This window comes from Chiloscyllium plagiosum, unplaced genomic scaffold (genome assembly GCF_037043375.1).
Source record: "Chiloscyllium plagiosum isolate Xiang-an unplaced genomic scaffold, Cpla_swu_hap1 HiC_scaffold_10, whole genome shotgun sequence".
NCBI lineage: Eukaryota > Metazoa > Chordata > Chondrichthyes > Orectolobiformes > Hemiscylliidae > Chiloscyllium > Chiloscyllium plagiosum.
Window position 1 is genome coordinate 42,372,794 of NW_028270148.1, and position 13,902 is coordinate 42,386,695.

The following is a 13,902-nucleotide window of genomic DNA, read 5'->3' on the forward strand; positions in this document are numbered from 1 at the left end:
AGATGCAGAGGGGACCTCAATGTCCTAGTGCATGAATCATAACATATTAGGATGCAGGTACAAGAAATTATTAAAATTGTTAAAATGTTACCATTTATTGCAAGGAGAATTGAATGTAAAATTAGAAAGGTTATGCTTCAGTCATATAGGTAATTGCTGAAAATATTTGAAGAACTGTTGCCTCCTTATTTAAGTAAGGATGTTAATGATTGGAATCGTTGGGAGAAAGTTTTGGACAGGCAAGATTATATCCATTGGAATTCAGAGGTGTACAAAAACCTGATTAAAATATATAAGATCTTGAGAGATCTTGACAGGATGGATGTGGAAAGGATGTTTCCTTGTGTCGGAGAATCTAAAACCAGGTGTCACTATTTCAAAAGGGAGTCTCCCATTTACGACAGATTATTTTTTCTTCATGGGATGTCATGAGCTGGGAAGTCTCTTTCTTAAAAGGCAATGGAAGCAGAATCTTCAGATGGGGTGTGGGCGAAACAGTATCGAGGTGGGAATGTAGAATAATCAGATCAGCCATGACCTTATTAAATGGCAGAGTAGGCTCAAGAGGCTAAGTGCCTATTCCTGCTCCTAATTTGTACATTCTTATGCGTGTACAGATATTCTGATGTTTCATGAGAAACATGGGAAAGGTACAGAAAAGCATTACTTTATTTTTAAATGTTGAAGCAATTGGAATGTTAAGTCCCAGATCCTAAACAAAACACAAGAGAAATTATCTCATTATGCTCAACCAGATGAAAATAGTTAGGTTTGGCTAACAAATGCCTGACTAATTAGAAGATTTGAAAAGGCTACCTTGTTTACCAGGCAACCTTTAATCCCAAAGAAAGAAAATTGTTTTGGAAACGAAATTCTTTTGTGGCTGAGGCATTTTCTTTCCATGCTTCCCATGCTTCCATGCTTTCCCCCCCCCCCCCCCCCACCAGCTTCCCACTCGAAGCTCCAGAGCCTCTCATTACTTACTCGGAATCTCTCCTCCCATGAAACTTGTAGAAGCTGAATCATCTCCAGTGGAGACCCAAGCTCTGTGATAGTGGTCAATGTGTCTGTGATGTCATTGCTGTCCTGATAACAGTAACCATACAGCTGCAGACACAAGGGAGGAAAGAAAACATAAGAATAGCAGAATGTTTAATTAAAAAAATGACTTTATAGAAAAGCACAGTCTACATCTAATATTGCTGCAAAATAACCAATGGGTTATCAAAGCATTATAAGCATGATATCTCGGATCTCTTATATTGTATTTAACCAATTTATTAGCACCAAAACAGACCATTTCATTCATGTACCACTGTTTTGCTCCATGAGTCAGTTCTCACCTTAGTTCATCAAACTTTTATTGCTTTCTCCCTCAGCTCTTAAAAGAAATGCTATTTATTTCATCTACTTTACTTTGTGGGAGTGAATTCCACAGTGTAACCACTAGTTAGATAGACAGACCTCTGCCTGTCAACATATTTCTATCATAAAATGCTGATAAATGTGAGCATTCTTCACTGCAGTAAAACTAAATCTCAATGAATCCAAACAGTTTCATTAAATCAAAGCAGTAGGACTGAATTTCTTGGAAATACAGCAGCTTCTGTATAGTCCTATGATTAAGATTATTTTTGCCTATGGCATGCCCTGTCACTTTTGCAGCAAAACATTTAATGAAAGATAATCAGGTCAAAGGATTTTTCATTTCCAAAACATATGGGGTTGAACTCAACTGTTCCCACCAGGTAGAAAAGCGACAGTGTAAAAGAAAATCAGATAGTTATAAAATAGATGGCAACAGTTAAACCTGACCTCAAGTAATTGTGATTTTGGTCTTTACTGTTTCATGAATTTAGTTGCTCCATCAAAGAATTAGGAATATAAACAACCTCAAACAAATTATTTTGAGGGATGGTCAGTTTTAATTTTGTCAAAGTGAGGGATGGCAGTATTTTCCCTCACTGTTTACACCTATTACAAGACTTAAGAATTAAGTAAATTACTACAAAAGTTATACATTGATTCAAACTTCATTTTCTCAACTCTAACATGTGCGTTAGCCCCAATCTCAGAACTCCTCACTTCATCAGTGTGACATTTCAATTAGCAACACCAGTTTTCTTGCAGGATCTTGAGATACTAAATTGACAGCCTGATGGTTAGTGATAAATTATGGGTAATTTGTGCTTTGCACTCACAGTGAGTTCACCACCCAACCCCCCATCATTACTATTTCCTAAAGTTTATCCTTGTACAAAGCAGAGTGCAATCTGGGATTATTATTATGGATTTGTACACAATTTGTCTCAGTGCTCTAAATGCTCACATTTATGGTAAATTCTACATAGCTCGTGGAAAGGAGTATTTTAATCAAATGTTTCATGTTTGTTTTAAAAACAGTGCATCAGCATCAACATACAAACTTGTCAGAACCAAATAAATGTGAACTGATTAAAAAGAAACAAAGTGAGAACACGAGGGATTCATACACTGCTTGCATTTCATACATAAAGTAAGATTTCAATCTAATAACATTAACTCAAGTTATTAAATAAGAAATTCAATTTGAAGAAATTTACTTTATCCAACATTCCACAAATTGCCAATTTATCACTGTTGGTTTAGCTTACGCCCAATCATATATACACTTGTGATCTTCTGTACTATACTGTGCAGTTTAACCTTTACTATTGAAAGAGAAAGCAACCCTTTCAAAATAAATTATTTTCAGTCTGACGACTGAGAATGCAGATTGGAAATTGCTTGCTGCTTTTATCTAATCATTTTAAAACTGATTCTTTTTCTTTAATCAGTTCAAGTTTGTTGCCATTTTCAAATATAACGAAGAAAATGATATTGTTCAGACAGTGTTTTTTAAAGATAAACTTGTACCTTTCTATGGTACTCTTGTTTATTTCTGAAAACAGTCCCTAGTTTTGAATATTTTACCTGTAAAATCAAAACTTTTGAATTTGCATTTTGCTAACTGGTAAATGTCCTTAATGGAATGTCTTTTTTATAGCTCTAAGCCAAACTGTATACCAAAGGTTTTCATAATAAAAACCTAAATCTTGTAGGTTTTTATATAAGTGACGACCTCAGTCCAATCTGTCACAGTCCCGGTCTCTTAAAAGTCCTTCATTCTTCTAAATAATAGTGACACAACTGCCCCTTCCCCAGAGGGGGAAAAAAGAGAAAGGTTAGCCTGACACACAAAGCTTGACAAGCTCATTGGGATGAAACACAAAGAGAGGACCTTATTAAGCTGTCATCAGTAAGTTAACAGCAAGCAAGCAACAGCCCCTTGTGAATGAATATGCAAGAAAAATGGGCCCTGTTTTGTTGTGTGAAGTGAATAACAAACAGAATCACTGGGGAGAGAATTTCTGTGTGATTCGGAAGCTGTCTTGTGCCACTCTCCAACGAGGTTTTAACACAAAAGTGAGCTTTCTTTATAATTGCACTAGGTAGAGTCATGATGTTTTCCTGAATGTTAGTGAAAATGAATATTTTATCCTGAAACATATACACAGGATAAAAATGGGTGAGGTACCTTGGAAAATGCTTTAGCCTATAAATGACAAAATCAGTAATAACAATTTTGAGCTGTTACTGTTCATTTTATTTATCTCATGATATATATAAAGCTCAATAGGTGGTACAGAGGAGAGCAACAAGAATGTACTAAAATATTTTAGACTGAGAATCTAGCTCTTCAAAGATTTGACAGAGTAAGATATAAGTAGATCAAGGTAAGATGGTCAAAATAGATTGCAATGGAACTAAGGAGCATGCCTAGAAAATACTTAGATATTAGATTAGATTGCTGAGAACAGGTTGATCTTCTCTGGCTGGCTCCTCATGGAAGTGGTAAGAATGGAAATGCTGTGCTCCTTGAAAATTTCTTGCTGATGGAGAACGTTGGAGCACAGCATTTCTAATTTGGATAAGAATAGCCCACAGATTTTCTGAGATTGGTCACAAGATGTGTGTTTCTTTTCCTCCCTTACCCATGTCAATAATACTTACAGAAGGTATTGTGTGAGGACGCACCAATGAAGGGAGAAACGAGAATTTATTGTCCAGGTAACCTTTTGTTTACCCTTCAGAAGTGATCAATCCAGCGCAATTTAAACCAGAAATGATGTAAGTTCACTCCATGACTTAGCTGTTCTCAGCCAGTGAGATGCTACCAATGGCCCCTACATCTCTCAGTTGGACAGGAAGAAAGTCAACCAAGAATTCTGTTCAGAGTGCTTTGCAAGAACATGTGTCAAGGGATCAAGCCCAGGGTATTGGACAACAAGATATAGAGATTGAAAAACACGCTGTTATTGTAGAGGTAGTACATAGCATCACATGAGAACTGAGATTACAATTGCCTTCCATTGACATTGTTGGTGCACTGCAAATGGGTGACATCTTTGAAGATCTATAAAGTCCAGCATACATCTGAATTGTGATCATTCCTAATTAGCCTGAGCCTTCTCAGATACTGCACTTTGGCATGACTCATGCAGTATGTCAACCACCTGGAAAATTACCGGGAGTGAATCACATTCCCTGGCCTCAATATATCATTTTCAGGATGAGGACACTACAAGGAAAGCTGACTCTCCTTGTCCATTTGTGTTTGAAGGTCAAATATTGAAGGTGAACCTCTTGAACTGCGGCAATATATTCTATGCAATAGTTAAATACTACCGTCTGGTTTCATAAGTCATTTCAAAGGGAAATTAGTTTGTGTGGGACTGGGCGCATGTACAGGCCAGAGCAGGTAAAGGTAACAAGTTTCCTTCCATAAAAAGTATTGTTGGCCCAGTTGTGTTCTTAACGATAAACGATTTCATGTTCACGTTTACTGAGAACAGATAGTTTAACCCAAATCCAGATATTTTTAATTGAATTCAAATTCTTAATTGCTGTGATGGAATCTGAAATCCTCTGTGCTTCTGTTCAATTGTACTGCTGCAGTGAAATATACCCCCATTGACTGCTACATAATCTGGGGCAAAGCCTCTCCTATACAATTGCCTTACATGACTGGTAAGCTTTGTAACTCTAAGTCTGACTTTGAATAAAACGCTCACTTCTGAATTAATTCTATTTGCGCAGAGTAAGCTCCACGTTGATGTTCACCATTCTCCAGATCCTTCAGAAACAAAAGTATAACTTAATTGTCACTTTCTTTTACACTCACGTTAGCATCTAAAATGCAAAGTAATATTTCAATGCTTTTCACTCACATCATCTAGCATTTTGTGCATTTTCCTGAAAAATTATTAAAGGCAGCAATGGAAGCACGGCGACCTTTTCCCGTTGTTTGTAACGTTAATTGAATTGGAACAGATTCCAGGGGAAATAAATTGCAGCATGAATCAGGAGAGCTGGTTGCATGTTCATCGACTCTGCTAAATAATCCTGCTGGGCCCTATGCTTTCCCTCTTTGCATATTATGCTGCTGGAGCAAACACACTCCCGTAACAACATAAATGCTGAGAGCAGGTTCGTTCCGGGGGTCCAGGATTCTTAACAGTACCCGTTTGAATGTTGGCTAGTGAAGATAGGATTAGACTGCCTGCTGGACGGGCTCTCGCACTGTATAATTTAATTGGGCCCAGTAATCTGAGGGGCTTGAATCGCTTGCATTGCTGACCATGCACGACCACTTTGCATGGGTGCATGCTGCAAATTCAAAGAAGTTTAAGAAATATCGGTTGTACCCCTTCAGGAGCGTGTTTAGTTTCCAGCTCTCATTTGCATTTCCCCTTTATCCCAATCTCCTGCTCCTTCCCCTGTCACTGATGTAAAACAAAACATAATCTAACAAAAACTCTCTGAGCCAGCCAGCATCTTTACAATCTGTGACCCCGTGAGTTTATCCTCTTATGGGGCCAACCCCAGAGATTGAAACCACGTGCGATTAATGGGAAACCGTTATCGATCGATTGACTGGATTCAGTTTATCTCAGGTCACAAGTGTATCCCTCTGAGTTGTACTGTATCGCCCCAGTCTGTATTCAACACACACACACACAGTTCCATGTACAGGGACCCCTGCCTTTCCTATCAGAATGAACGACCCTGGAATGAAACAGAACCCGAATGAAGCTCACATAAACTTGTAATATATGTCACAGGCAGCAAGTGTAGTTCGTCTGCTTCTTTGGTTTATCACGAGTTAGTAATTAACCATTGGAGCAGCAGGGACTCTGTATACAACGCTTTCATTCAGGCGATCTGTTCTTTCCCGTCACATGGCCTGGATCGGAGGGTTACTGTATGGTGTTTCATTTCAGAGTCGGAGTCAGTCATTCTGTGGGAGTTGTGTACCGTCCATCAGCACTGCGGAAAATATCAGAACTTTTCCATCTTTTGGAAAGGGTTAACGGTGACCGTGGAGGGATTGTGACCAAAGTCCTGCCGCCGAGGGATAGAAAAATGGCAACGCCTTTAGGGCCGAATGGCCTCAACATGAAGCATCTTGCTCATTCCCACAAAAGGTGAAAGAGGGCCCAGGGCTGAGTCCCACAAACCAGCCACGATCCCTCCTCCCAAAACTGGGCAGTGACAGCGACCGCACTCAGTCGTTGGTGAACCGGAAAAGGGGGGAATGGTCAATAGTAGGACCAACGCGGAAACTGTGAGGTTAAACAGCACCTGTCATCGCAAAGAGCGAGTCCCATTCTCTTTTCCTTAGCATTTCTGCTTCTGACATTTTTTCATGTTATAAAGTTACAAGACATTCCCAAAATGAGCCCCTTAAATAAGAGATTTCTGCCTTAATCAGAATAATATTGATTCCAAATACTGAGGGAAAGTGCATGGTGTCAGGATGCGCCTTTACTGTAGTACGTGTCCTCTCCCACCCCCCACCAACCGAGCCTGATGACAGTTTCTGCCAACTTTGTACTGGCCATGCTGATGCAGTATCTGACCCAGCTTGCTTCAACTGTACCGCAGCAAGTAGCAAAACAACATGGGATGGGATCTGAATGCATCATTAACACTTTTCAGCATTAACACTCTTCACTGAGGTGCCACTTTCCACTCTGTCACGCCAGTGAACTTAGGGAACTGAGCATCAACCAGGAGGTGGCCTGTCGGTTCCGCTCATCCATCCATTCCAGGCTGCCAGCTCTGAGAGGCAAATTCTAGTCAATAAACAGAGGAATGACCACGCGTCGGGTGTCAGGAGCGGATTAACAACTGCTTTAATTAGACAGGGGGCGGTTTAGACACAAAAAAGCCTCGGTTTCTTGAAAACTAGCAAGTGCGGGCGCATATATCCAGAACTAATAGTAACGGAGTGAAATGCTTTTTACATTTCTGCATTCTTGAAATATTACTCAAGAGTGCCCTTAACAGCAAGATGCAAAAATAAGTTATTGCACTGAACATTCCTTCAGGTGCTTCACAGTAGGTCACTGACGGGGAAATTATCCATTCTTCGGCCTGTGGGAGTCCAGACGCTGAGAATTTTGGAGTTCCAGGACTTCCTTTTTTCAAAAATGCAACGAAGGAGTTAATTTACAAGGTTTTAAAAAAAAAGCCAAGACAAGGTGCAATAGTTGAAATGACAGGAGGTTAATGAGTGCGAGAGATAAAAGCTCCGAGGCCAGGGAACATTCCCTTTTAGCGTGCTCCAGCCAGTGTAATTTGTACTGGCGAAAGGTCTGCCCGTAAATCAGTGATCCGCATCAAGCGCGCTCTGTCCAATTTCAGCTCGAGCCTTTTGTTTTAATTAACCGACCTCGCGGAAACTGACATTTCCCTCCCATCAGTGACTGCGGTTTCGGGACAGCTCCCCTCCCCAGGTGGCCACCTGTTCAGGGGAAGGGAGAATGAACCGCTTCACTAAACGGCGTCAGTTCGTGTATATTTCCAGAGAGCAACTTTCCCCGAAAACCTCCTTAGTTTACCGAACGGATGGGACTTCAAATCAATCATTTTGGAAACGGCCGTCACCCTCCCTTCCCAAAGAATAGCTCGCAACATTTACTTGCAATAACAGTCGTTTAACATCGTCACAATCCACTTCGGTAAAATTTCTGGCGTTGAGTGTTCTAAAATATCCCTCCAGTGTCTGCTGAGAGACCACTGGGCATACCAGCATACAACTGGGCAGTGAACTAGAGGCAGGCCAATCTTCAATTCCCATCTAATATACTTCAACAAAGATTACTTTTTTTTAAAAAAGTCTAAGCAAAGTACAAAGTGGAATTATTTCACTGTATCGTGTCTGCGGTTTCTGATCTGCGGGTTTAGTTTTGCGTCGGTGCTTCTTGCCAGGGGAGATATAACAACGTTGAAATTGGTCGTGTTTAAAATAAATTGCAATTTGGTTTTTATTCATTCACGGGTGTCACTGGCTGGACCAGCATTGATTGCTCATCCCTCATTGCCCCCAGAGGGAAGGCAAGAGTCAACCACATTGCTGTAGGTCCAGAGTCACATGGAGACCAAATGAAATCAGGATAGCAGATTTCCTTCCCTCAAGGACATCGTGAACCAGATGGATTTTTTATGACAACGCAATCGCTATGAGAGAAGCTTATTTTATTCCATTATTGTAATGAGTTCAAATTTCATCAACTTTACTGGTGGGATTCGAGCTCATGTTCCCAAAGCATTAACCTGAGGGTCTGAATTATTAGTCCAGTGACTTTATCACTACAATCCAGCCCCACAATTCAGATAGAATATGAGAGACTGCCTTACTGGTGAACAGACAGCACAATAAGCCTGAGAGTAGTGAATAGGCCGCAGCAGCATTAAGTGATAATGTGTTCTGAAGAAGGGTCACTGGACCAGAGACGTTAACTCTGCTTTCTCTCCACAGATGCTGCCAGACCTGCTGCGTTTCTCCAGCAACGTTTGTTCAATTCAGTCATTGCTTAATTAACTGGGCTCGACTTCTTTTAAAGCAACTATGAACTTTACTCAGTGCACAAGCAAACAAAATAGAAATTGCTGGATAATTTCAGCAGGTGCATTCAGTATCTGTGGTGAGACAGCAGAGTTAACGTTTCGGGTCTAGAGGTCGTTCAGAATATCACTGAATGTTGTTGTGGGGGTGCGCCTGTTCACTACTCTCAGACTTATTTGTACATCAGCCATGCAATCTATCTTCTTCTACCTAGCCTTTGGAGACTCTGATAATCAGGCGTGATTTTCTCCCAAAATACAATACAAAGATTGGCTCATTGAGGGTCTTTTCTTCCCTGGAAGTCCACTTTCAATTCACACTGACCGACTACCCTCACGGCCCGGCGGCTGCTGGCTAATCTTTACAGGGTCACATTTGATGTGTTTAATCTGGGAGCGGCGGGCAGAGCTGGAGAGTCGGGCGAGTGCAACAGTTACTGGCGAGTTGAAATTCGGCCTGTCATTTTAAGTACACTGATGTGAGGAGCGGGGCTGGAAATTAGATTTGTCATAGCCCCAGAGGACAACATTTTGCTTGGACATTTTAGATAACAACATCTAACCACACACACAATATTATTACTGTGAGCAATTGCAATGGTAAAAGCAGCTTCGCCCAGAAAAGTACGGCTTTCTTCTCGAGATTAAACCTTCTTGCCGGTGAGGGGACACATTTCTATTTGAAGTCGGCTTCAACCCTGGGCGGTTTGGACAAGGCTTAAGGGAGGGACCTCCTCTAAACAAAACAGAATTTCCCTATTCTGTTGCACATTACACGTTAAATTGGGCACCTCACAAAATCCCTCACCCTAATAAAGATCCGAAAAACGGTTACTATAGGAACTGGACCAACAGCATCTAACACCTCTTACAAGTGGGAACATAAATTCATTTGTCTCAAGCCCCACACCCCACAATAAATTCTTGACTGTGTGTGTACGAAAATAATGTTCCTGTTGTGTCATCTGATTGAGAGTATAGTCCTCCGACTATGCACAAACATCTTCAGAAAGCCATCGCATTCCAGTTGTGTTAGAGGGTAAATGGTATGGAACAATCTCGTCCTGCCTATTGAAAGCAGTCGGGCAACGAAGGATTGAATTGAAGGGCTGAATAGACGCGAGTCTGTTTTACAAATCTGTGAAAGTGAATTAAGCCTCGAGAGAGAGACAGACAGGCAGCCCCTCTGCGCTGGACTCCAAACAGGTAATCTAACAAATTCCCTGAAAATTGCACGGATAATGCACCAGATCTATTTGCATAATATCTGCGTGCTTCTAAAACCGGTCATTGGGCACGTGGTGAGGAGTGAAGCGCTTGGCTTTATACTCTGAGCAATGTTTGAAAATACAGCGTGATTTTGATTTTAAAGTGCTGCCGAGCCTGCCTTTTAGCATCAATTGCATTGCAGCCCGTTGGGGCGAACGCCGCAGCAAATGATTCACTGATTTCCACTGGAAGCTGAAATAACCTGCGCAAGCCCGGTTCGGACCCCGGCGATTAAAACCAAATCGACTCCAAAATTCAGGCAGCGACAGTCGGAGCCACACTGCGGCCGCTTTTAACTCGGCCGGTTCAAAGGGAGGACTCTGCGCACACAGCGCTGGCAATGTAGCCCACATTCTCAGCCAAAGACTGCGTAAACGGGGAGTGAATCTCTGGTGTTCGCCAGGAATCTTTGAAGGAAAACCAGGCAGCAGACTGCAACTGTAAGGAGGGCGTTCAGCCCATCTCCTCGGGTAGCTCCTCCGTAAAAGACTATCTTCCGTCTCCCCTCCAACCCCATCTCTTCACTCTCAACAATTACAAAACTCGAGAAGGAATTATTTCCTAAAGGTCACGTTATAACACTATGACACAATCTGCTCAGAGTAAGGCAGCAAGTGGAGAACGAAAAGTTTTAGCTTAACTTAAGTTCAAAATCTTATATTCATTCGGGAAAAAAAATAAAATTTCAGCGCAGACTTGCTTTTGCAGGACTTTTAAAAGTGAATTCCTGCTGAGAAGCATGTTAACATCGCCACTTAATTCGACAATCACATTATGATCTGAAACGATGCCGAATGACCGGTCTTAGTATTGGACCGGCTCAAATACCGTGAAAAATCCAACCCACTGGCACACTCACGTGAGATAAATATCTTTAATGAACTGAGATGTTAGTGCTTTCGCATTCACCGTGAATGACTGAAAACAATGCCGGGATAGCAATGTTGTCATGAAGTGCTCTGTATATTTTCCACGCGTACATTGAACCAACAAAGATCAGACAGTTGGATGGCTTTTCAAAAACGACTCTCTGAGCAAAGAAATCATTCCTCAAATAAACCGAATCTTTTCTGTTGTCCCAGCAATAAATTGCTCCAATAAGTTACTGATGGACAGTGCCTGTCACTTACCTTCAGAATGTTTGAGTGCTGCAGCCGTTGTAAAAGTGTCATCTCTTTGACAAGTTTGTACGAAGCTAGTCTGTAGCAATCTTCCAGTGCCCCGTACTGCTTGACACAGTTCTCCATGTCGTGTCCTCCAAAGTCCACTGACTTTAAGGCCACTGCCAGCGTTTCATTCAGGACCGCTTTGTATACTGCTTTAGTGTAGCCTGAGCCTAAATAATGGACACTGCTCGCGTTATTAATATCCGGACAGCCCAGGGGAAGCGAATGGAACCGAATTGGGCTGCTGGAGGCGAAGGTACTTTCTCCAGGCGCAGTCAGCGGCCGGTTCTTCTGGAAACCGGGGTGTCTCTGTGGTTGCGGCTGATGCTGGGGCTGCAGTTGGTCGGGGGAGCTGTTCTGTGCGAGGTCCATCAGGCGCCTCTCTAGTGGTCTGGCGAGCCTCCCTGCAGCCGCCCTGGAGCCAGGCTGCTGCCGATAGCGGACAACCTCCTGGTACCTTTCTCTCAGTTGCTTCAACAGGTCTTGGTCGGTCACCCGGTTGAAGTATGTGGACGGGGCAATGCTGAGGTGGTCTTGCTCTGGTCCCTCGAAACGGTGCTGCTGCTGCTGCTGCTGTTGGTGATGGTCAAATCCAGGGATAAATAACAAATTCAGTAAAGTGCCCAGGAAGAATGAACAGCAAAACCCAGCGGCGATGGCAATCTTTCTGCGTTTCATCTCGTTGATGAATCTGCGAAAGGACTTTGCGTGAAGCACTATGCAAAGCGGCTGTTTGAAACTGGAGTTTTCACATTGTACAGTAAAATTTCTACCCTGCAGGGAAGATAACACTTGAGGGATTTTTTTTTCTTTCCTATGATGTATTCTTCACATTGGTTGCTTCCCCTCGGCTCCCCCCTCCCACCCCCCCAAATCTTGATAAGCAAAGCTGCGTGACGCATGCTGATTGACAGGGTTGCAGGAGCCAGGCGGGATGCCCGCGCGCGGCACCATGGGGGTTGGAGTCCTTCCACTTCATCCGCTGAGGACCCGGGCCGCACGGGACTACAGGTCCCAGAGTACACCGTGACCCACCCCCGCACGGGGGCTCAGCACAAGGAAACCGAGCGATAGGTATGCCGCCCACAACACTGATCTCAACCAATCAAAGCGTACATGCCGCCCATGTCCGGCGTTTATTGGCTGCTTCATGTGCCAACCATTCGGCTATTTATAATGCCGTGTTTGGCCCCGCCCCGCCAGGTTGCGCACGTGACAAATACGAGCGCAGATCCCGCCCACGCTGCTGGGAATATGAATGAGTGGCGTGATTGGCAATGACACGGTTATCCATCAAGCGCACATTACCTCGCTATTAGCGACTAATTAACAAATGCAATCATGTTTCAAATTCTGGAGGAGCCGGAAAGAGGCAAAACATAATAAATGTTTTGATTAGTGCGATAATTGATGAATGGTAACAAACGAAGGGCGCGCAAACCTGGACATCATAAGGCAGCTTTTCATCCAGGTTATTCATTACTGTTGTCAGCAAATGTTACAGTTTACTCGCTGAAACGTCTGTTTAAAGTCAATGGGTCATGCGGGATAACTTACCACTTGCAAGCCTCATCCAGTCGGCAACATTTGAAGCCCACCGTATGATCTGGCTTATGTAACCATTCCCACCCCCGCTGAATCCTGTTTCCGAGTTTTTTTCCTAGTAGCGCCGATGCTATTATCGGGGAGCTCGAAGCAATAGCGCTTTAAGAAAAGGGAAAGCAGGAGTCGCTGTGCATTGAGGCTCACACATTGTAAAATAGTAGCGGTGCAAAAGGAATGTGTGATACTTTTCTCATGCCACTTTTTAATGCGCATTTTCTCAAATCTGTGAAGCAATTAATAGAAATGAAGTGTGCAAATAAATTAAAACAACATGTCTGTATGAAGCCTATTTCAAGGAGGACGTTTAAGCGCCCCATGGCTACTCTCAGTGTTATACAGTCCTTGCTGCTTCTTCAATTTTAACAAGTGGACTGTATATGATTTTACTGCTCCTCGGATGCTGCCTGAACAGCTGTGGTCTTCCAGCACCACTAATCCAGAATCTGGTTTCCAGCATCTGCAGTCATTGTTTTTATCTGTATATGACATTTATAGAGAGAAACCTAATAGGAGTTTTCCTGCAAAACACCTGAATGAAGTGAAATAAAAAGAGAGAAAAACAGGAACCATGACTCTTCTTCGGAACAGATTTCTATTAACGGCAGGATTTTGCCTTTCTTCCATATGCGAAGTATAATGGATTGATAAAGGAGAGTTTCACCATCTTCAGTCGAAGCAGAATTCCCTGAGCTTATGGTTTATCGGAAAAGAATCTAATATGGTATGGTGGAAAAGGAGAGTAAAGAGTAATTTGAATGAGCACTGACACATCATGTAAAGGAGGCTGAAGAATTCGGGTGAAGCGTCCACATTTCAAACCCTGAGCGTGTTTTTTTCTCTCTCTCTCCACACACGCTGGCTGCCAGTTTATTTTAGTGTTTGCTGCTTCTGTTTTTGTTTGTGTTTTCGCTTGGCTTCAACCCTTGTCTGA

The 13,902-nt window shown here is 42.4% G+C and overlaps 1 protein-coding gene across 2 annotated transcripts in view; it reads right to left on the minus strand.

Annotated features, from left to right (window-relative positions):
* Positions 1-12,222, minus strand: part of pkdcca (protein kinase domain containing, cytoplasmic a) — a 57,021-nt gene extending 44,799 nt beyond the window's left edge. The window contains exons 1-2 of one of the 2 annotated variants that reach the window (XM_043695709.2): positions 11,331-12,222; positions 985-1,107 (exon numbers count right to left, since the gene is read on the minus strand). In XM_043695709.2, coding sequence (XP_043551644.1) covers positions 985-1,107; positions 11,331-12,044 — 837 coding nt within the window. In that variant the 5' untranslated portion in view covers positions 12,045-12,222. The remainder of the gene's footprint in view (positions 1-984; positions 1,108-11,330) is intronic. The other variant, XM_043695708.2, reaches the window with a different exon arrangement.
* Positions 12,223-13,902: the final 1,680 nt, after the last annotated feature.